Source organism: Poeciliopsis prolifica, unplaced genomic scaffold (genome assembly GCF_027474105.1).
Source record: "Poeciliopsis prolifica strain line A6 unplaced genomic scaffold, Auburn_PproV2 SCAFFOLD002, whole genome shotgun sequence".
Classification (NCBI taxonomy): domain Eukaryota; kingdom Metazoa; phylum Chordata; class Actinopteri; order Cyprinodontiformes; family Poeciliidae; genus Poeciliopsis; species Poeciliopsis prolifica.
This window is the reverse complement of record NW_026562377.1, coordinates 15039571-15059884: the sequence shown is the minus strand read 5'-3', so window position 1 is coordinate 15059884 and position 20314 is coordinate 15039571. Positions and strand designations below refer to the sequence as shown.

General features: G+C 38.6%; 1 protein-coding gene across 5 annotated transcripts in view; it reads right to left on the bottom strand.

Moving 5' to 3' along the window:
* Window positions 1-834: 834 nt before the first annotated feature.
* The window catches only part of osbpl9 (oxysterol binding protein-like 9), a 34032-nt gene continuing 14552 nt past the window's right edge, over window positions 835-20314 (bottom strand). Inside the window, exons 1-21 of one of the 5 annotated variants that reach the window (XM_055057469.1) lie at window positions 18968-19267; window positions 16405-16500; window positions 15846-15893; window positions 14312-14341; window positions 14158-14208; window positions 13677-13715; window positions 9548-9638; window positions 9056-9160; window positions 7748-7907; window positions 7441-7553; window positions 6526-6644; window positions 6348-6433; window positions 6075-6255; window positions 5795-5879; window positions 5531-5641; window positions 5383-5446; window positions 5162-5302; window positions 4983-5061; window positions 3771-3862; window positions 3551-3686; window positions 835-2610 (exon numbers count right to left, since the gene is read on the bottom strand). In XM_055057469.1, coding sequence (XP_054913444.1) covers window positions 2536-2610; window positions 3551-3686; window positions 3771-3862; window positions 4983-5061; window positions 5162-5302; window positions 5383-5446; window positions 5531-5641; window positions 5795-5879; window positions 6075-6255; window positions 6348-6433; window positions 6526-6644; window positions 7441-7553; window positions 7748-7907; window positions 9056-9160; window positions 9548-9638; window positions 13677-13715; window positions 14158-14208; window positions 14312-14341; window positions 15846-15893; window positions 16405-16500; window positions 18968-18991 — 1926 coding nt within the window. In that variant the 5' untranslated portion in view covers window positions 18992-19267 and the 3' untranslated portion in view covers window positions 835-2535. Of the gene's footprint in view, window positions 2611-3550; window positions 3687-3770; window positions 3863-4982; window positions 5062-5161; window positions 5303-5382; window positions 5447-5530; window positions 5642-5794; window positions 5880-6074; window positions 6256-6347; window positions 6434-6525; window positions 6645-7440; window positions 7554-7747; window positions 7908-9055; window positions 9161-9547; window positions 9639-12247; window positions 12333-13676; window positions 13716-14157; window positions 14209-14311; window positions 14342-15845; window positions 15894-16404; window positions 16501-18967; window positions 19268-20314 lie in introns of those variants that run through there. The other 4 variants (XM_055057451.1, XM_055057460.1, XM_055057487.1 and 1 more) reach the window with 4 other exon arrangements.

The window sequence follows — 20314 nt, the reverse complement described above, 5'->3', positions numbered from 1 at the left end:
TTTTAATTAATTAGCAGTAATTAACAATGACACCAACATTAATATATTGGAGCACTTAAAATTAGACCAGTAAATTGTGAAGAGCCATGGCGGTGACTCAGCTATTTCAGTGAGCTGTAACGCTGCAGAGATGCCTATAAGGAAGCAAACTTATTTCTTTGTTTTCAAGAGCACCTTAGAAAAATTGCAGCTTTTCCCTAAACAGGCCAATGGACATCATAAAATGCCAGTTTTCTGAGCGAGTAGCATGAAGACTTGGTTGGACTTAAGAGATTTTTTTTCCTGGGCAAAGAAGACGACTTCTGGTCTTTAGTCAGTGGAAGCTAAGATTTTACCTGTCTGGCCGGTTAATAAGGTGGTCTTCATTTAAAATACAAAGGGCCCCAGATCAGGATCCTTGGAGCCAAGCATGGTGGTGGGAACGTAAGGGTGTGGGTGTATTTTTCAGCCATTGAGACCAAAGTAAATGACATCATAAAAACAGACATGATCCCTCTTAAGCACAGTCTCATTATCTTTAGATCGATGCCATTCTCATTTACCATCAAAACATCTTTTCAGTGCTATACAAACAACTTCAAATCTGCCAAGGACATCAATAATTTGGGGTTTTACTGCAACAGCCACAGCATTCAGCCTGAACAGTTCCTATTTCTACTCCTATTTTTACTATTGCCATATTACCGTAGTTGACCGATGCTGTAATTTATTCTACAAGAAAGAGAATTAAAGCATGTCTTATTATGAAGCTTTGATCCATTAATACTAAAAACATAAAAAACAAACTTTACATCAGTTATGAAAGAAGGTGACCTAAAATAAATAGACCAAATCTGACAGAAAATAACTCTCAGAGATTTAATATAATGTTTCAATTATCAGGAGAGTCAGATACAATCAATGGTTATGATGAGAAGGAAATAAAAAAAGAAATACATTTGTTTTGATTGCTTCTATCAGGCAATACTGAAATGAAAGGCAAGGCCTCTATTCAACAACTTATACAAAAAACATGGAGAGCAAAAAAGACAGAAGCAAAGCTTCAAATTGAGCTTAAGACCAGGTGGACAATTACAAAGGCCTTTTCATTTATGTTGATGTCACTGAAATTTCAGTATCAGTAGTAAATTTCTAGATCATATCAAGTTTTTTTTTGTCTTTGCATCAATTGATAATTAACTCTTCAACTACTAATAAGAGGGGTTGTTTTTGTCGTTGTTCAGCATGTTCTGATGATTTTTTTTACCCCCAAATTCAGATCCAAACTACAGTTTTAAATAGTAAAATCAGCAGTGAGTCAGTGATCGAAAGGCTTAGTATTGACCAACGTGTGGATCTGGATGTAAAACCACAAAAATATTAAACAACAGAAACCAGTCGGATGAGTCTACTCTATTGGCTCACTTTGAGAGAGCTTCAAGATGAGAAGATGATCTGCAGGACAAATGGGAGACTTTACATCCTCTCTATGGAGAAAGAACAACATGTAAACAATCCGTTTTGTTCAGGAATGCCTTCTGGTTACTGTTTGCTGTGCAGCTCAAAATCCCTCCGCTCTCTTTTTCTTTAACCCTTTAAAATCTTTTTTTGGCATAACTGGCACTGAAACTTTGAATTGCATATATTCCTTTAATATATATATATCTCACCTCTCCTAATCAGTGGATTTAGATGCCATGGCTCATGTTTTGCTTCTGGGTAACACTAAAGATACAAAAAAAAAAAAAAAAAAAAAAAAAAATGCCACGCTGACATAAAAACAAAACGATGAAAAGCAAAATGGAATGACTCGTAAAAGACGGAAAGCCATCATGTTCATATCCCCAATAGTTTTATAGTATTGCCAGAAAAAAACAGAACAAAAAAAATTGGAAATAAAAAAAGAATATGTATTTTCCTTATATGTATATCTATATATAAAGATCAGTTTGAACTAGTTGCAGGCAAGCAGAGAAGTTCTCTCCCGCCGCTTTAGGATCGATCCGCTCCACTGTTATAAGGCTGTCAGACTCTGGGAGGGTGCAGCAGCTTTCTTTCCTCAGTCAGATTCCCTGAGATGTAGAGCGCCGGTTATTTTATCAAGCTTCACTTTAATTGTACACCATCAACCACAAACCTCTTGCTCCCCCTTAAATAATGAAACAAAGAAACGTGTATTTTGGAAAACAAGTGCTTCTCTGGATCATGGAGTGTGGATGTAAAGCTGATGCTCGACTCTTGCCTCCCCTCCCAGCGGTGCCGAGTTTCACGTAGGGGAGAAGAGAAAGGGATGGGATCAATGGCCAGCGAAGAGGAAATTGCCCAAGTAAGGAGAAGAGCTCATGTTTACATCTCTGATGCTTTCATTCATTTCCATTTTTTATACAGTCAGATGCAAAGCAGTGTACAGGTTCAATCAGTCATCCCAAGGCTTGAGTAAGAAGTGTTTTTTTTTTTGTTTGTATTTTTTTTTTGCAAAAGAGTTCTTATGAAGACTCTTGTGTCTGTGCAGATTTCTTTTTGCACTTCTGTGTTCATCAGAGCGGCGTGGCGTTCTCAGTGCCTTTGAGAGGCTAATCTCTTTAATAGCGGCTCGTCGTAGACCCAGCACTCCCCGTCCTCATGGAACAGCTGGAGAAAACATGAGGCAAATCATTTAGTTTAAACAGCTTATATCACGACCTCATCTGCAAACGGTAACTAAACATTTTGTGATCATTTAAATCTCCTGCACAACTAAAGAGTCAAATTTCACTTTTGCCAATCACTTTGAGGGAAAACAGCGTAGTCGGAAACAAAATGTAAAAACTTAAAGGTTTTTCACACCCAAATCATACATTTGAATACATTTCTTTGAGGTTTTATGTGATAAAATGGATTCAACTAAGACACTGGGTTGTAACCAGGGCAAAGCTAGGCTAGAATGGCAGCAGAAGGCCGTGTGTGTGTCTGTCTGCTCTGGACTTTTGGATGTGGGCCTGGAGTCCAGAAGGCTAAAATCAAACAAAGCCAGTTCTCTTTACAATGTTTGTATAGAACGAGTGGAAAAGGAGTAAAGATGATCGCTACAGAGCCTCCTGTTATGCAGACAGTAAAACATCCAGATAGTATTTCTGCTAAATGTCAAGGTTATTAAACTTGGTAATTATTCTGATTGTGTATGTCCGGTTGTTACTTACAATTGTCATGATTATTATCAAAAGATTTTATTGTCTTATGAGTTAGTTTGTTACCATTTTGTCTATCTAGTATAATTTATTTTGTTGGTTCTTTAGCCCATTTTATTGAACAGGCAGATGAATATTATAATGTGGTTGTAATTACAAATTGTTCATAATTATTGAATGATTAAGTAATAAATTTAATTAAATTGAGGTAAGAGGCAGGATTAAATAAGTGTTCACTTCTTTTCTCCTTTTCAAACAGAAAAGTAGTGGTTAACTGATTATTTTGTTCTTGGTTATGCATTCACATGTTTTCTCTGTCCTGTTTGAAATAAATTAATCAAATCAAAGGTTTTGGCCACAGCTGTGGATTTGTGGCAAGAAGTCATGGGAAAAAAAAGCCTCACCCTAGTTTCCCACTGCTGCTCCTTCTCCTTCCTCTCTCTAGCCTCGGCTCTTTGCTTCTCCTCCAGATGATGTTTGGCCTCAGTTGCTGCATCGATGTTTTTAAGCTTCAGGTTCAGGGTCACGTCTCTCCATAGTCTAGAGCACAAACCCGGGTTAAAAATGCTCATGTCTGGATGGAGATATTTTAAAAGTTCACTTAAAATTTGCAGCCAGTTTTACCTCCGGGACTCGTACTCAAGCTGGTCCTCCAGTTTTCTCACTTTCTTCTTGATGATGCCCATTTTCTTAGTGTCTATGAACGTTGTGTTCTCCTGGGATCATAGAAAACATCTAGGTGTTACTTAGTGTGATGGAGGGGTAAGGCAGGATAAACACTTATGGCAGGAGAGACCGCGTTTTGTCTTTTTTCTTTTGCCAGGGACTGATCTATTTTTAAGGCACTTTTTGCAAACATTTACTCAATTAGTTAGTTCCACACTAATCAGTATATAAATATGGAACCTACAGAAGCCATAGAGTTAGAGAAAGAAGGAAAAAAAGAAAGAGACAGATGTGAAAATCCATGCTCAGATGAACATGACACTACAACGCCCACACTTTGTTTAAAAAGCAGTGAACATACCCAAACTGGTTGGATAAAGTTGTTTTTAGATATTCAAATGTTTATCAAGTTGAATAAAGTATATCTCTGAAATTGGTAAACACTAAAAATCATTTTATAGGTTTCCTTTCATTTTTGCCCTAGGAGAAAAGAAAACGCTTTCCAAGACTACGACTCCTAAACACATTGTTTCCTTTTTTTCAGAAATGCTCATCATAACTTCTGAACCCTACATACAAAATAAATAGTCTTGATGTTTTTTAGCATTCATCTTTATAAATATAAAGTCTTTAGATTAGGAAAGAAGAAGTAACAGCTTATTTTTAGAAAAGTAAAAGATACAAAGCTGCCTGGGTTTTATCTGAGGTGGAAGCGTTACAAAATCAGCAGCAATATCAATTGTGATGAAATCTTGTTTTCTGGGTCAAGTTGTTGGAAATTGTCAAATTTCTCACCTGAATACAAGTGATCTTCTAAAGATGGTGACATGTTTATGTACAAATATGTCCTTTCCATTTTTTTAAATAAATGCCACTATTCTCCTCAGTCCACAAAAATAGAGACTTTCTAAACTCTTAACTTTTTTTCTTCCAGACTTAATTAAAAAAAGAGCAAGAAAAAAAAGAAATGTTTCCAGATTTTTCCAAATTGACAAGAATATGAGTTCAATAAATTCAGGAGGACTTTTACTATCTGGGTTTGTTAAGGAATCATGTTGAGCAAGTTCACCGGCCCGCCCGAAACACCGAGGGGATTTGTTGCTGTAAGCAAATATCATACATAAACAATAATATTCCTGAGCAAAAAAAAAAAAAGAAGAAACAACTCACTCCAGTTGCCAGCTTGGAATACATCACTCCGTTCCATTCTCCTTCAACGGAGCAGAAAGATTTCTTGTCATTTGGCGCACTAGGGGAAAATAAAATGCAGAAAAATGTTCAAATATAATTCCACACACCTGGAAAAAATGAGTTTGAAAGTTGTTACAAAGCTTCATCATTCATCTTACAAAATCTCTGCTGTGACCCTGTGCTTCTTCCCGCCGTAGAAAGGTTTGGTGTGGAACACGATGTTGGCGCTGTAGCCTGACTTGGAGCAGGATATGTTGCACTCTCCACCCAACTCCACCCACGGCACTGTCAGAATTGACCTGCGGAAACGGTCTAATGATCAGAGAGGTCCACTGCAACCAACGTCCAGAGACGGCATGGGCAATGGTGCAGCACATACCTGCCATATCCATTAGGGAAGGTGAGGATGTAATGCTCATCATGCTCCAAACATGACACACAACCTAGATAGCAACCAGAACATAAATATTAATACATCATTATTATTCTCTGCAAGCATGTTGTGTTTGAGGAGGAGTCTCCAATACCTTGACCGATGTTGTGGACACCTATAGACATGCCAAGGAACTTTGACTTCGTCCAGATGTGAGCATTGAACTGGATCTTCTTACTTAAACACTCCGCGTAAAATGCAGAAACTACATGGAGAATAAAAGAACAAGATGATGGTGAAGTGAACGAAAAACCAGCCGGATAAAACGCTGCTTTCAGCAAAATGTCTCAGTTTTCTGGATCTTAATCACTGAAAGGTTGAGCAGAGAATGCTGAGATGAGGACGCATGGTGACTTACTGGGTGGGTGGTGAGAGACCTGCTCTGCCACGAAACATACACTGCTGGGAGAAGACCAGGGAACTGGACCATCTGATACCGACTCCTGGAAAAGTCCAAACAAAGCACAAGTCAGACACAAGGAACATTAAACACTAACCTGCTACTTTATGTTGGATTATTTTATAAAATCCTAATAAGGTCTTTAAATTTCCTGGATACAGGGAGATAAAATTTGAAAAAGTTTAAATATTTTTGCAAGGCTTCTTTAAAGTCTAAAATAAAGTCAGGATTTTCTCACCGCAGGTGTAGAAGCTTCTTCTTTCTCATTTGGAAGATCCCAGTGGCAGAAGAAGACTTCACCCAGGATCGGGTTGTAAGGTTTTTTGGCCACTGAGCCTTTCCTGCCTGCATGGAAAGCGGACAGGTACCACTTCACCACCTGAACCATGCGTTCCCTGGGCTCCGGCTGGTCGGCGATACTAGTCAGGCATGCAGAACAATAAGGTTAAAAGACCGTTACAAGTTCTGCATCATGGTTCCTCTGCAGAAAGAGTCGTCACAATATACGCACCTTACAAATAAATCAGGATGTGCAAAGAAGTCTGCATACATCTCCAACAAGGATCTCCTCTCTAGGATGAAAGTAGGCAGGACCACCTGGCACAGAGTGAAACAAGGACGAGATAAATTTAACATTTACGTTACGGCACCAAAGTTCAGGATGGAGCAGCTGAATATCAGGTGCTTACTTTAGTGAGGTCCATGCCTAAACGAACTTGTGAGAGCAGATGCATGATTACGCTCTTGTGCTCTTCCACAGACTCTCCCTCACCATCGTCATCACGGTCATCATGGCTGTCAAACATGTCTGAGGACAGCAGCAGATCTCTTAGTTGACTGGAACATCAATCATATGTCTTTATCGAATTATTGGATGAGTTCAGGGAATATCCTTGTATACAGTGCCTATAAAAAGCTTTCACCTGAGCATGACTGTATCTCAAGTGACTGGTTAATCAGTACTCCTGGCTATCATTACAGCATGGATGCAAATGAACATCTTCATAGATCATCAGTCCATCCTGACAAACTCAGTGACCACACAAGAAGGAGACTAGCAAGAGTTTATTTGAAGATGTATTGAGCTAAACATGGGGCAATCTGGGAATAAAAGCCTAGAATGACTTTAAAATTCATGTTCTCAGGCACTCGCCATCTAATCCGTATATCCTTGAGTCATTTTGTAAAAAAGGAATCAGCAAAAACTTCAGCAGGCAGAAGTGCAAAAGGTGGCCAACATGTCAGAAAACACAGGCAGTCTATTGGGATATGTGTCTGCCACACTTCTGATTTTTGTTAGAAAAAACATAAAAGAAAAACTGATGATCATGCGTTTTTTCTGTTCTTTCATAATTAGAACCTACTTCATGATCATCTGTCATATAAAAATTGTAGCTAAATGAATTGAAGTTTGTGGTTGTGATGGGGAAAAGAGTCAAAATGGTCAAACAGTATAAAATATTTGAACAGGATCCTGTATTTCTGACATGTTGAAAACCATATTTGCTACAACCCTCCATTTCTTAACAGGAGCTTCAGCTATAAGCTTAATGAACATTTTGAACATACTTTTTAATATCTTTTCACTACCGTCTGTCTGTTACCTGCATCTGTGGTGCCATTCGACATGGTTGAGTTGAGGGACTCTGTGGTTCCGGGCCTTTTTAACGATGTCTCTTCGTTAGCGGCGGTGGAGGCAGCAGAAGGCCCTGAGGTACTGGGGGCAAGACGAGGAGACAGACGACAAAAAAAAGAAGATGGACGAATGAAGTGATTAAGCTGAAGTACAGAGGCAATCTTAGAGGATGCAGCGGGACTTTTAAGGAATCTAAGCAAAACTGAAATGACTATCCTGCTTTCAATGCACAAAATAAATCCACAGTAGGTGGTGGAAGATGCAAAAACACTCACTCTGCGCAGTGTTTGGGTGAAGTGCTGCTCTGGTAATACTCGTCAGCATCATAAAACTCATCCTCGCTGGAGGAGTAGGAGAAGTCTGGCACTGAGTGTGAGGGTAGGGGGATGTGAGTTGGAGAGGCGACGCCGCTGCTGGGGCCGGACGGGCCACTCCCTGACGGACCAAAAACACAAAGCGGACATCAGAGTTGGTATGATGGACGGCTCGGCTCGGTTTATGACGGATAAATCAACTAGAGGATGAGCAAGCAGCGCACAGAAGCATTAACATAGTGACTGCTGCCTCTGCAGAGCATAATGACTGCACAGTCAGGCATGGAGCGAGCATCCTTAATGCATAGCACAGCATTTTAATACTGCTGTCTCAGCACAGGAGACACACAGGCTGCAAACTTTGCTTCTGGACGTGGCTTCTTTAATTTACCTAATGTTCACCGCAGACGGTGCGCAACAATAAATAACAACCCCTTTCTCCTCAGGTGGTTTCCTTCTCATTTTTGATAATTTAATCACATCGCATGAAAATATTTTAAAATGAATTCACAGCAGGATCCTTTAAGAAGCAAACACTTAGAGGATCCTGGTGTTTAAAAATTAAAATCTGAAAATGTAAAAGTCTGAATGAACTTTGGTTATTTTTAATGTTCAAAGACTCAGGAAAATTAGTAAACAGCACATTAAAATTATTCATTTGTAGCACCACAGAAATAACTTGTCGGAAATGAAGCAATTTAACCATAAAATACAGATAAAAAACATCATTAATTAAAAGTTTGGTGGGATATAAACCAAAAGTTGACGTCACCGTTTACATTTCTTATATAACTGTGAAAACCCTTTGTTAGAGATTTAACATTTCTTAAATCTTTAAACATGGATGAGAGTTTGACCAAAAAAAAGCCTGTCCTCTGCATCTCAAATCATTTCCTCAACCAATCACCAAACATATGTATTGAAAAATTATTGAGGTTTAAAGTTAGTAATGGGATTCATTTTCCCGACTTGTGAGAGCAGAAGGTAGGAGCACAAACTGCTCTTGCTGCAATTCTCATTCTGTTGATCTTAACTTTGACTCAATAAAATATGGAATAACTTTGCACATTTTTGTTGTTTGCTACTGAGGTACAGCATGTTAAAACCTGGTAAACCTCCAGGTTTTAGCAGAAGGTATACTCGGAATTGCTATAATTGTTATGCTATCAATTGATAACATAACAATTGATACGTTATCAATTAATACACAATTGATAACATATTGTGTATTAATTTTGCTGCGAGAATCGGCAAACAATGAAAACCCACCTGTGCTGTTGGGAGTTGGGGTCTGCAGACTCCCCATCACTGTGACCACGGGACCAACAGGCAACGTGGAGGGTCGTTGGTCTGATTTACACACCTGAGAAGCGTCTGTTGCAGGAAAACAAAAGAGAAAGCAAATGAGTCTGAGCAGACGCCCTAGAAGGAAGCCAGATGAAATTAACACCAGCATCTCATTATGAGAGACGCTGCAGACGAAGACACCAGCTGCGTTTGAGGCAACTGACATTTTGCACTTTTGTTTTCACAGCAGTTTTAAACAGCCGGGTCAGAGTCCTCCAGTTAAACTTTGTCACATCCGAGGATTTTATACAATAAAACCAGAAACAAACTCAAGTTTTAAGAAAGTTTACAACTCACTGATTTTACTATAAAATGTGCAGCTCAGTTAAAAACTGAATAACGGGGAGTATTATCACCTTTGAGCTGATCGTGCAACATAAACCACTTATCAGAGTGTGACTTGTGTGTGAGTACCTGTAGGTAGTGTGGTCTGTGTTGGCATTGTGGTGTTTACTACAGGGTCCAGGGGGGGCTGGTAGATCCCATCCACTGGGTTGATCGTGCTCTGTGAAAATAAGGGAATAAAAACCCAAGTTCAGCAACACAAACACCTGCCTGACTGGTCAAAACACACCTCAGACACTGCCTGCTTATAGTTTAAAACAACGCGTGTGTCTTAATATTGACTCAACATGAAGACACGTGTGTCTTCATATTGACTGGACAAAACATGTGAGCTGGTTATAGATCAGATTATTGGTAGACCAAAGCATTAACAAGAGTGCTGCACTGAAACGCCCCATCTAATCTGGAGAGATCGATTCCCTTTCACCCTATGTCCTGGAGAGAATGACGGGATTAACTACTGCAATCAATATGAAGCCGACCAGGCTGCAGGACAACATAGAAACCAGCAGGACAATAACGAGGATGCCTCCAATGTAAAAAAAAAAAAAAAAAGAAAGAAAGAAGAGATTTTATACTCCATCTCATGATTTCCCTGTTGTACAAATCAGAAACACATTTCAGATCATGTGTCCATGATGACTAGAGGTTAGCTGTATTGGAGGCAACTCAGTGCAACCTTTACAGCAGTAGCATAATCTTCCAATGACAAATCTAACAAAATTAAAACTTAAAATATTGAATATTTATTCGGAAATCATTACTTTAGTCTCCTATAAAATTTCACAAGGGTTGAGTATTCACAGGGGACGGGATTTTATCCATTCCTTTGCCTAATATCTCTAGATCATCCTGAGTCATGAGTTCACTTTATACTTTTCTCTCTTGAGCTCACATCTTAGAAGATTCAGGTCTGGGAACTGAGATGATCATGAAAGGTGGATTTTGTCACTTCTGTGTTGATTTGGTCATATCTTGGATTATTACCATGTAATGACAGAATTAATCAGATTGGTATTTAAAGTGTTCTGGTATTCCAAAGATTTTATACAGTGATACACTAAGAGTTTCCAAGTCAATTTAGAGAGAAACAGGCCCATCGCAATATGGACCTTGATAGAAGGAGCGATGTGCTTTTTTCCTTTTGTAGCTGAAAAGCTCTAACTGAGTCATTTAAACAACTCCATTTAAAACCCAAGAAGAATTAGGCAAAATTAAACCATTTATGTTTTTCATGGTAAGAGAGAAAATGCTAACTAATGCCAAATAACTGTTTGGCTCTTAAGGTGATCCTGAGTTTTGCTCACTGTGTGTGGTAATAATTGGGTCCTGATCCAGTCCAGCAATTGCCAATGAGACAAGGAACTCCAGGTTTTATCATATTTGTACCATAGGGAAAACATAATTGATTATTCATTAGAAACTCATGATCAAGTAAAAACAAAAAGAAGAGTACATTAAGTAAAGATTTTTGTTACATCCATATATCCAGTAAGCAATCATCCTCAAATTAAAGGTTGGATTTGTCCAAAATTGTCAATGTTGGACTTTTTTTTTACTGTAATTTAGGGTCAGTAAAGTTAAAGATGTTTTCCACTCTTCTACAGGAGTGCTATGCACAATACTTTGCAATGCCTTTTAAGTTTAACGCAGTCCCGGCATCCAGTATCCTCACTGACTGGAACATGGACAAACCCAAACAGGAAAACAGGATCATATCGACCTGTGATTCAGCTACAGCTCACCCTCAGGGCTCTTGGTCACAAATAAAATGGCCTTTTGTCATTACAATTTGGGAGGTTATTGCTTTAACTTGACCTACAGCAATTTAAGCAGCTTTTTCTTCTGTTAAAATTTACAGAAAGAATAACTGCCACAAATGTGGTGAGTTCTTATTGATTTTGCCTCAGATAAAGCTGAGGAGAAAAATATAATGTGATATCTTTTTCTTACAGAAAAATAATTCGAACTACAGGATCTCAAACTGTGATAAGAGCTCCACACATTTGAGTTCATGCTTCGTTCTCCACTCTGCACGCCTTTGTCCTGATGCCTTTGAGAAAAAAAAGTAAGTCAAGGGCTACTAATTATAGCCAAACAAAGAAATATTAGTCTGTCATGATATGGGTGGTCAATCTTTGGCTCCAGCAAGCAGGAGATGACTCAAAAGCAGATGGAGATGCGCAGTTCAAGTAAAGTTAGAGCTAAGTAAACCAATTAATTTCTTTTTGATGCGAGTGTAATATCAGCGCAGCTAGCAGCTGTAGTTAAACCCACTATATGTTGTTCATGGCTAAATACAATTTACTGTTTCTCCTTTTAGTTTAAAGAATCTCTTAAATTTAGAGCATCTTTCCCACAGTGTAAGAACAAGGTGGACTATCAAACATGCTGTTAGTGTTTCAAGCTGCAATGCATCAATTGTTTTCTGCACTTTACAAAAACACAGACAACGTGGCATACTTCTAGTGGTGAAAAAGCTGCAGACAAATCTCAGGCAGGAAGCTTAGGAAACATAAAACGGGCAGCTCTCGGGGTAGACGGAGGTTAGGCTGTGCTATTTATATCACATAATACTTTACTTAATGACTATGGGATTATATCTGCTATAAGAGCAGACTTCCACAGTGTGAGGAGTCCAGCCTCTGTCAGATTCACAAATCAGAGGAGATGCCGGACATTTTCTGTGTGTTAAACTATTATGCACAAACTGTTAGCATTTTCCAAAGCATTCAAAGAGCTTTCAGATTGATTTTCTGCTTCCCTCACCTTCATGTCTCTTCCACTGGATGATTCTCCTTTTCTCTGCCCTCCCTTTTCCATGGTACTTCACCTCATACGATATGATACCTAACTAAGAATAGAGAAAAGTTTCCATTTCTTACAAAAGTATTATAGAAAGTGAGCTGTAAGCAAGAGTGGAAAATATCCACTTTTTGTAGTTCCCCATTGAAAGCATTGTGGTTGTAGTCTTTGAGGTCTGCTTTAAAGGCCCAATAAGCCACATAGTCTAGCAAGATTTCATTCACACCTAACCTATAATTCAACATTATTTGTGACAGATTGTACTTTTACTCCACCTTACTTCATCCTAACAGGAGGCTGGACATGAAGCTGAGCGTGTAGACTGAGAAATCAGCCTAAAAGCCTAAAGTGATTGCTTTGGAAAACTGATGAGAATAGTGGTAAGTAAACATGCCTGAGTCCTGGAATGGCCTAGAATGTGAACACGGTGCACCTGCAGAGCCTGCAAAGTGCTCTTTGGATGGCTTTTCTGGCTATTAGTGCTCAGAAATTCAATAAGCAGGCAGTGTGAGCGGGCTCAATCAATGCTGCATAATGCTGGCTTTAATTTCAGGGTGAAGTGATGTGTAACACGCTCAGATCAGGTATGACAAAAAAAAACATGCATGCTTCACATTAACATACATTAACATACAGTGTTTTGCAAAAGGATCATAAAATTATGCCCCAAACTTCAATGTATTTTTGTTGAGATTGTATATGATAGGCCAACACAAATGTATCTCATTATTGAGAAATTGAAGGGAAAAACTTAAACAGCGATAAATAAAATCCCGTGGCACCAGATGCAAATCTTGTCATGATCATCTGTAAAAACGTGAAACCCAACCTGGATCCCTGTTGCTCCACTTTACAATTATGCAAATAATATACAAAACTCTACCAAGTCTTACACTTGGTTGAACACAGCTATATTTCCAAAATCAGAGTAAAGGGAGTTAAATAAAAATCCAGGGCCTGATTTAAACCTACTTGGTGTCGGTTTTTCATATAAAATCTCAGTCACTTACATATAAGTTTGAGGATTTAATGTGACAAAAAGCAAAACAATTCAATGATTATGGAATATTTGGTAATGCACAGTATACTATGCAAAAATACAAACAGTATTACATGCATGCATATTTTGTGCTGTGATGAAGGATAGTTCCCAACCATTGCTAAAAGGAATTAAACTCGGATTAAAACAGGAAAGTTTTAATCAAGAAGATAGCAGCGGCAGATATGAGAGGAAAGAGCTTAAGGTAGAGCTTATGTCCAAATTAGATGGCATGCTCTAAAGATCCGATTTATTAGCTTCGCTAAAGGAGAGGGTAGATTATGTCAGAAAAAAAGTCAGAAGTTTCGTCTGATTTTAATTGTTTTTCATGGACAGGAAAATGTTGAAACTTACTATAAGTCCGTTTGCGTGTTGTTGTTCGTTACTTTGGTCCTTAAAATTTTAAGAAGACAGTGTTAGACTGCTTTGGGTACAAAGGTTCAAGAGTCAAGTCAAAAAGCATCCTGACTGAGAATCTCAGCTTCAGTATGTTGCCGTTTGCAGTGATCGTTTTATCACATGTTTAAACCTTTCGTGTCATGTCCCATTTCTCCAAGTTTCTAAAGTACAAGTCGTCACACATATGGACCACATAAAACACCAGTAAACTCCCCACTTCCTTTCATACAGCTGAAAGGAACATGTGATGAAACGAGCACTGGGCCACACCCTTTGTCTTCCATCGACCTAGATAGCAACTATGAGCGGGAACTACCTTACAGACCGGACACAGAGCATACACACACTCATGTGCTTTCACAAGTTATTACAGAAAAGACCAATGTCATGGCAACCCACAGAGAGAGGTGTTCAGACATGCAGTCAAGCGGTTTACCTTGGCAATTTGCAGCAGAACAATACAGTGCTTGATGGACTCTACCATATTCTGAAGGAGAGAGAAAACAAAAATCTGTTAGAAAGGAACTGACTTCCAGACTTAACAGGAAGTTTGAAAATACAGAAAAGTAGATATGCATGAGTTAACTTACACAAGTAGTCTCCTTCAAATTTTCTATTTTCTAACAAAAAAAAAAAAAGAAGAAGAAAGCATACCATTAGATTTACAAGGTTCCTAAAGAAGGACTGCTGATAAACCCTGAAACGGCAGCATTAGGCAGCATTTGGAGAAAAATTTCACGGTTAAATATGTCCAACAGCAGCCGCTCTTTTGTTTTCGCCAACAAGATAATTTTCAAGAAAAACAGATCTGTTGTCACTTATTCACAGCTTCCAGGTGGAAAATAGTGGTAAACACTTGGAACTCTCAACAAAACCAAAAATAGCAAATCATCATAAAGGTTCCAACAAGAGAAGTTCCTTGGAACGGTTTCCAATTTTAAACACCATTTCCCAGGACTCAGAACATTTTAGAAAAAAACAACAACGTAAACTCAAGCTAAATGGCAGCCATTTGCCCAGAGATTTCTGTTATTTAGGTCAGAAAGCAAAACTTTCAAATTTTAGATCATAAAAATGAAAATTTAAACAGACAAGGCAAAAACTGCTGTAACAACAGTCACAATCATAGTAGTTTATTTTGTGAAATACAAAAAACTGTGACCAACACTTCTCATTTGCAGTTTATTTTTATTTGCGGTACTGTTACCTCTGATATATTTGTAGCTCCTCTCTTTTTATTTAAAGTAAAAGAAATATGTTCCTTCCTCTATGAATGAACTTGAAGTGATAAAGATTGGACGTAATTCTGCATTTCGCATAAATGTGCGAACCTTTATAGTAGCTAGAAGCCATCCAAGGTAAAGATGTATGGCAATATTTTACTGTAGTAGCATAAATTACACAATAAAATATGTTTGAGCATATTTAGTGAAAAAAAAGTGCAAAGAAACTTAATTTATAATGCATAACTTCTCGTTTCCCAAATGTATGAATATGAATCAGAGCAGCTCTTAAAACAGGAAAGTCATTCCAGTGATACAGATGTGTACTGATGTTTGAATGTATGGGAACAGTTATAAGAGAAAATCTGTTCCCTTAATTTTGCCTATGGCTACTAAATTAATTTGAAATTTCTAACAATTAATCACAGATGAGGCTGGATGAGAAACTAGTTTTATCGCTACACCACACATAGTGAAGATGATGTAACTGAGGTAACAAACATCAACTAAAAACATTGTGAAGTTCACTGTTAGAGAACAGGACATTTTTAGAATGAGATTTTTCCACTGCAAGAAAATGTATATTTTAATAAGCTAATTAAACATTTATCTGCATGCTTGCAGTTTAAATACAGTGATCCGAGGATAATCTTTCACCAAATAATATTTGGTTGTTAAAAGTTATTCTACAATCAAATTATTAGTGCAAATGGGTCATAATAACATTTTATTAATCTTTTTTTTTAAATCAAAGCTACCAAACAACCTGCAGCAGAGCAGACCAGAGCTCATCTGCGCAGGTGTAACAGCCTCTAAATTGCATTTAGTAATTATGTCAGGGGTCTATTGAAAGAGAAAACACAAGAGCAGAGGTCTGAGACAGAGCACTGCTGGTACTCACTCTGCGTGATTCATCCTCTTTGCAGTCCTTGATCTTCTCATCAAACAGCTGTTTGAGAACAGGAGATGAAAAGGTGGGAAAAGGGACAGATGAGATAGGAGCAGAGATGTTTCCAGTCAACAGAGTATTCAGAAGGATCACAGAGTATCTGCAGCCTGCAGTTGACTTTAGATAATATGGTGTCTGACACAATGGAGCCATGAAGTGTTTTTATAAAGACAAAGGGTCTTAATAAAAACACTCAACAAGCAGAGGAGAGATTGTGCAGCTGCACTACTTTCTGCCTTGTCATCTTGTCACCACAACTCTGTTTTATAAAATTGCTGGTTTAAAAAAAATGAACAAATTACAAAATAGAGCCTTGTTTTACTTATGGAACAATGTGATCATTCAGGATACTTTAAATGGTCAAAGATATTCTATAACTGGATCAAAAATAAAATGGGACATATTGATTTCTCAGTCTGATAAAGTTTCTCAGTCTGATATATAAAGTTAAAGATAGATTGTCACATCTCTGCCAAAAATAAAACCTTCCAGCTCGGACGCTCCATCCTACCTTCAACTGGTCGATTAGGATCTGTAGGTAGGCGTCAGCTTCAGCTAGCTTCTTGTCGAAGTCTTGCACACTCGGAACGAGTCCTGTCTCAGCCTCCTGCAGAGAGGAAAACAAACAAAGCAAACCATTAATGCAATCTCTGAGACTTGTAGTAAAAGCCCTGCTAGTTTTGCATATTCAAAGCAAAATGTGCAGCCAGGATCAATAACCAAGAGCTGTCCTTTCATGAGATAATGGCTCGACTCCATCGTCTCATGACCAGACGGGTTTTGTAAATGGGAGCAGAAAACAGTGGAAACATCAACAGTTCAGGGGAATCTTCCAGCAATGTACTGTACTACGTGAAATACAATACCAGGAGTATTGTCAAAAGGCGAGCCTGCGTGAATAACCAACATAACCACATTTGTCAGGCTTCAACAAAACTAAAAACTAAGACAGACACAGCTGCAGAACTGAGCCGCTGAGCACAGATGGGCTGAGGTGCACTCAAATTTATTGTTTGTTAATTAGTTTCCCTTAATAGCCTCTAGCCTTCACGTATGCATGCACACAGAGAACATTTCATTACATAAGATCCATTAAAAGGCAATTACTGAACTACAGGCAAAACAAAGAGGACCACACAAGTTTCTATCAGTCAAAGCTCACCCAAGCACTGGGGACATGAAAAAGTCTGACAAATGAACGTACAGGGAAGAAGATCTGCTTGGCAGAAAGCTACAAAGGCTGAACACCCAAATTTAGCAGCAGTGATAACAATAACCCCTGTACATCAGGCAACACCAGTGATGACTAATGAGCCATGTGTCAGAGCAATTTACTGTAACAGCAGTCTGTTTGGTTTTCAAAAGAAAAAGCAGACAATTCCAGAGAAATGGTCTCAGAGTAGATAGGAATCAACTGAATCTTAAATCCTCTTAGGAAATCAAGCTCTTATCAAACCATTGAGAGAGCAGCCGACATCGCCTTGGGTTTGCTGCGCCGCATATTCCTGCCATCTCCTCTTCCTATAGTCTGGGATTTCATGGGAACGTGAAGAAAAGCCATTAAACCGGAGCAAAACATTAACATCTGTCCAGGCCTGAGAACTGCTTAGGTTTAAACTTGTTAGCTTTACTGAGAGCAAAGTCCATTCTGCAGCCCTGAAGCATTCACTTACCATGACAATTTTCCTGAAAGGATCAAAGGTGCATGTTTTGCTACTTCAGTTGGCTTACAAAATAAGAAAACAAACCGTCTGCTGGAGAACCTGAGCCAAAAACTGAAATATTACATTAAAGAATAATGAGTCGCAAATCCTTCCAGTAATGCATGATGACTGACCTTAAAACCAACAACGCAGGGATCAATACCCAACCGTGAAAAATGATCTCAGGTGATCAAACAAGCGCAGGCAGTGAACTAAAGTGAACTTGAATGAATTACGAAATGGTGATTCTAAGTGAGTTGGCAAAACCTAACCCTAAATAAAGCCATGAACACAACTTAAACTAATTCTTTTTTTTTTTTTTTTATTTCGGGAGAATCATGTCACACAACAAACTTAGAACATTATTAATTTCAGCACACTTATTCCTGTGGGAAAAAAACAAAACAAAACAAAAAAAAGCCAATGTAAAGTAAAGCTTTCAACAAAAATCAGCACTAAATATTGTACCTTGAAATGTATAGAACAAAACATACCCAGTTTTTTCAATTTTTTGTGAGTGTTAATGCTGTATTTTTATAGAGTAAAGATAATATAGTTTATTTTACTCAGAAGTCGTTCTTTTGAACACTAAGGAACAAAGTACACAAATTTCTCCTTTTAATTTTACACCTATGTATTTCAAAAATGCATTCACTCTATTTTTGTCTAAGGAATACTTTTTTTTCTTATTTTCAGAACCTATAAGAAGAAATTAATTTGAGATTCTCTAACAGAAGTACAAACCCATTTTATTTAGTAGGCACTTGATGGTTTCCAAAGGTTTTAGAGTTCAGAAGATTTTCTTTAGAAAGTTAAAATGTCTCTTTTGACTGGAAAGGGTGCTGAGCTCAGATGTAAACATAAAAAGAAATCTATATAGGTCAGGAACTTCTGAGGTTAAACACCGTGATAAACTAACATAGATCACTATTATTATGCGGAAAACTAAATCTTGTGTTTTGTCAACATGTACGATGGCAGGTGGGGGGAGGGAAGTTCAGGAACAGAAAGTCAGCTGCAGGTGGTTGGTTTAAAAACAGCCGCTGAACAGCCACGTCACTCCTTCACTGTTCCAGAAATATTCCCAGACGTCTGCACTTCCACTCTCACTCATTCCCACCAGCCAGATTCCTCATTTCTGCCCCACAGATGGAAACTTTCAGAGCAAGGACACACACTTATAATCATCCACCCAATCTGGCTACAGAAAACAACACTGTCTCCAGAGCTCAATCCCCCCCACCACTCCTCACTATGTATTTATCTTTCCACACTGTGTGACCCACTTTAAAACGCTGCCGCCCCAGCGACACGCAGCAGATGCTCGAGTTGCGTGTTGTTTTTGTTTGTTTGTGTGTGTGTTTTACTTACAGTGTACCTCGCTCCAATGAACATGCTGCATCAAACCTTGTGCATCTCTCAGGCCATTTAGCCTGACAAGCCTTTTTCCCCTCCTCCTCCAATCACTCTGCCTCTGTTATGAGCTTTTTTTTCCCCCACAGCGACAAAGCGTGAGCTCCAGTGATGTTAGCATTATGTCTCCCTCCTCGTCTCATACACAGAAACAAAGACCCTCCTTCTCTTCGAGAGTGTGCAGCTAGTCAAAATACTCTTGAGCAGCAGGTATCAGCTGACTATTTGGTATGAGGCAGACAGAGCTGAGTTAATCCAAGACCCTCCCCTGCCAGGAAGGGCACACTTCCTCTCTCACAGGCAGAAGGAAAACCACACAGCACACAAGCACTAAGAGAAACTCTGATTGGCTGCTGCGGCAGAGGCAGATGTGCTGTTGATCAAGCAACCAGATCTGGGATTGGTCAGCGCTGGCCACATGATCATACGACAGAAACTCGCATAAATGCACGTACGTGTGTGTTTGTGTGTGTGTGTGTTCGGTAAACGAGCAGACACACGTAGCACATCGGAGAGATTTGCTGTGAAGGGAGGAGGGAGAGAAGCAGACAGAGGAGGTAAGGGAAAGGGCAAATGACAAGGTTGATTGTAAGCATAAAAAAGAAGAGAAATTGAGCTGGGAGAACTGAATATTATCAGAGGATGGAGGGAAGACTCATGGATGGTTTAAATTAAATGAGAACAGCTAAGAGGTATCTTAAAAATGAGAGAAAGTAAAGATGCAGAATAAAACTCCAGCCTAGCCATCCATCCATCCATCCATGGATGTCTAGCCAAAAACAAAAATCAAACAAACGGAGACAAAACAAGGCAGGCATAGGGTCAGTTATAAGCCAGACTCTTAAATAAACTAACAAAGAAAGATGTTGTAGTGCTTAACATGTTCTGTCTAACACCATCCTTCATGATGCCGCTACATAACCAACTTTTCACCACCTCTTACCACCTCTAGCTTTTGAAAAAATAACTCAGCAACTAGTTCAAGGATGAGTTCATCCGTACTAAATTTAACTAGATCATGTTATACAGTAAAGTGTAGTGAAAATTTGGATGCACATCACCTGAGATATTAGAGCCAGTAATATGCTACATCCAAGCATTTCTTTGGAAATACAAAGCACACAGTGGGATTGTGCAGCTCTGACTGGTCCAATGACAACATGTAGAAAATAAACATCCTTACAATCCCGACCATTTTGGGACACATAAGAAAACATACATTAGTTCAAAACAATTTTATCTATGACAAAGGTTGCAGATTAAAAGGTAGTGAGATGTTGATAGATAACATTTCCTCTTATTTTT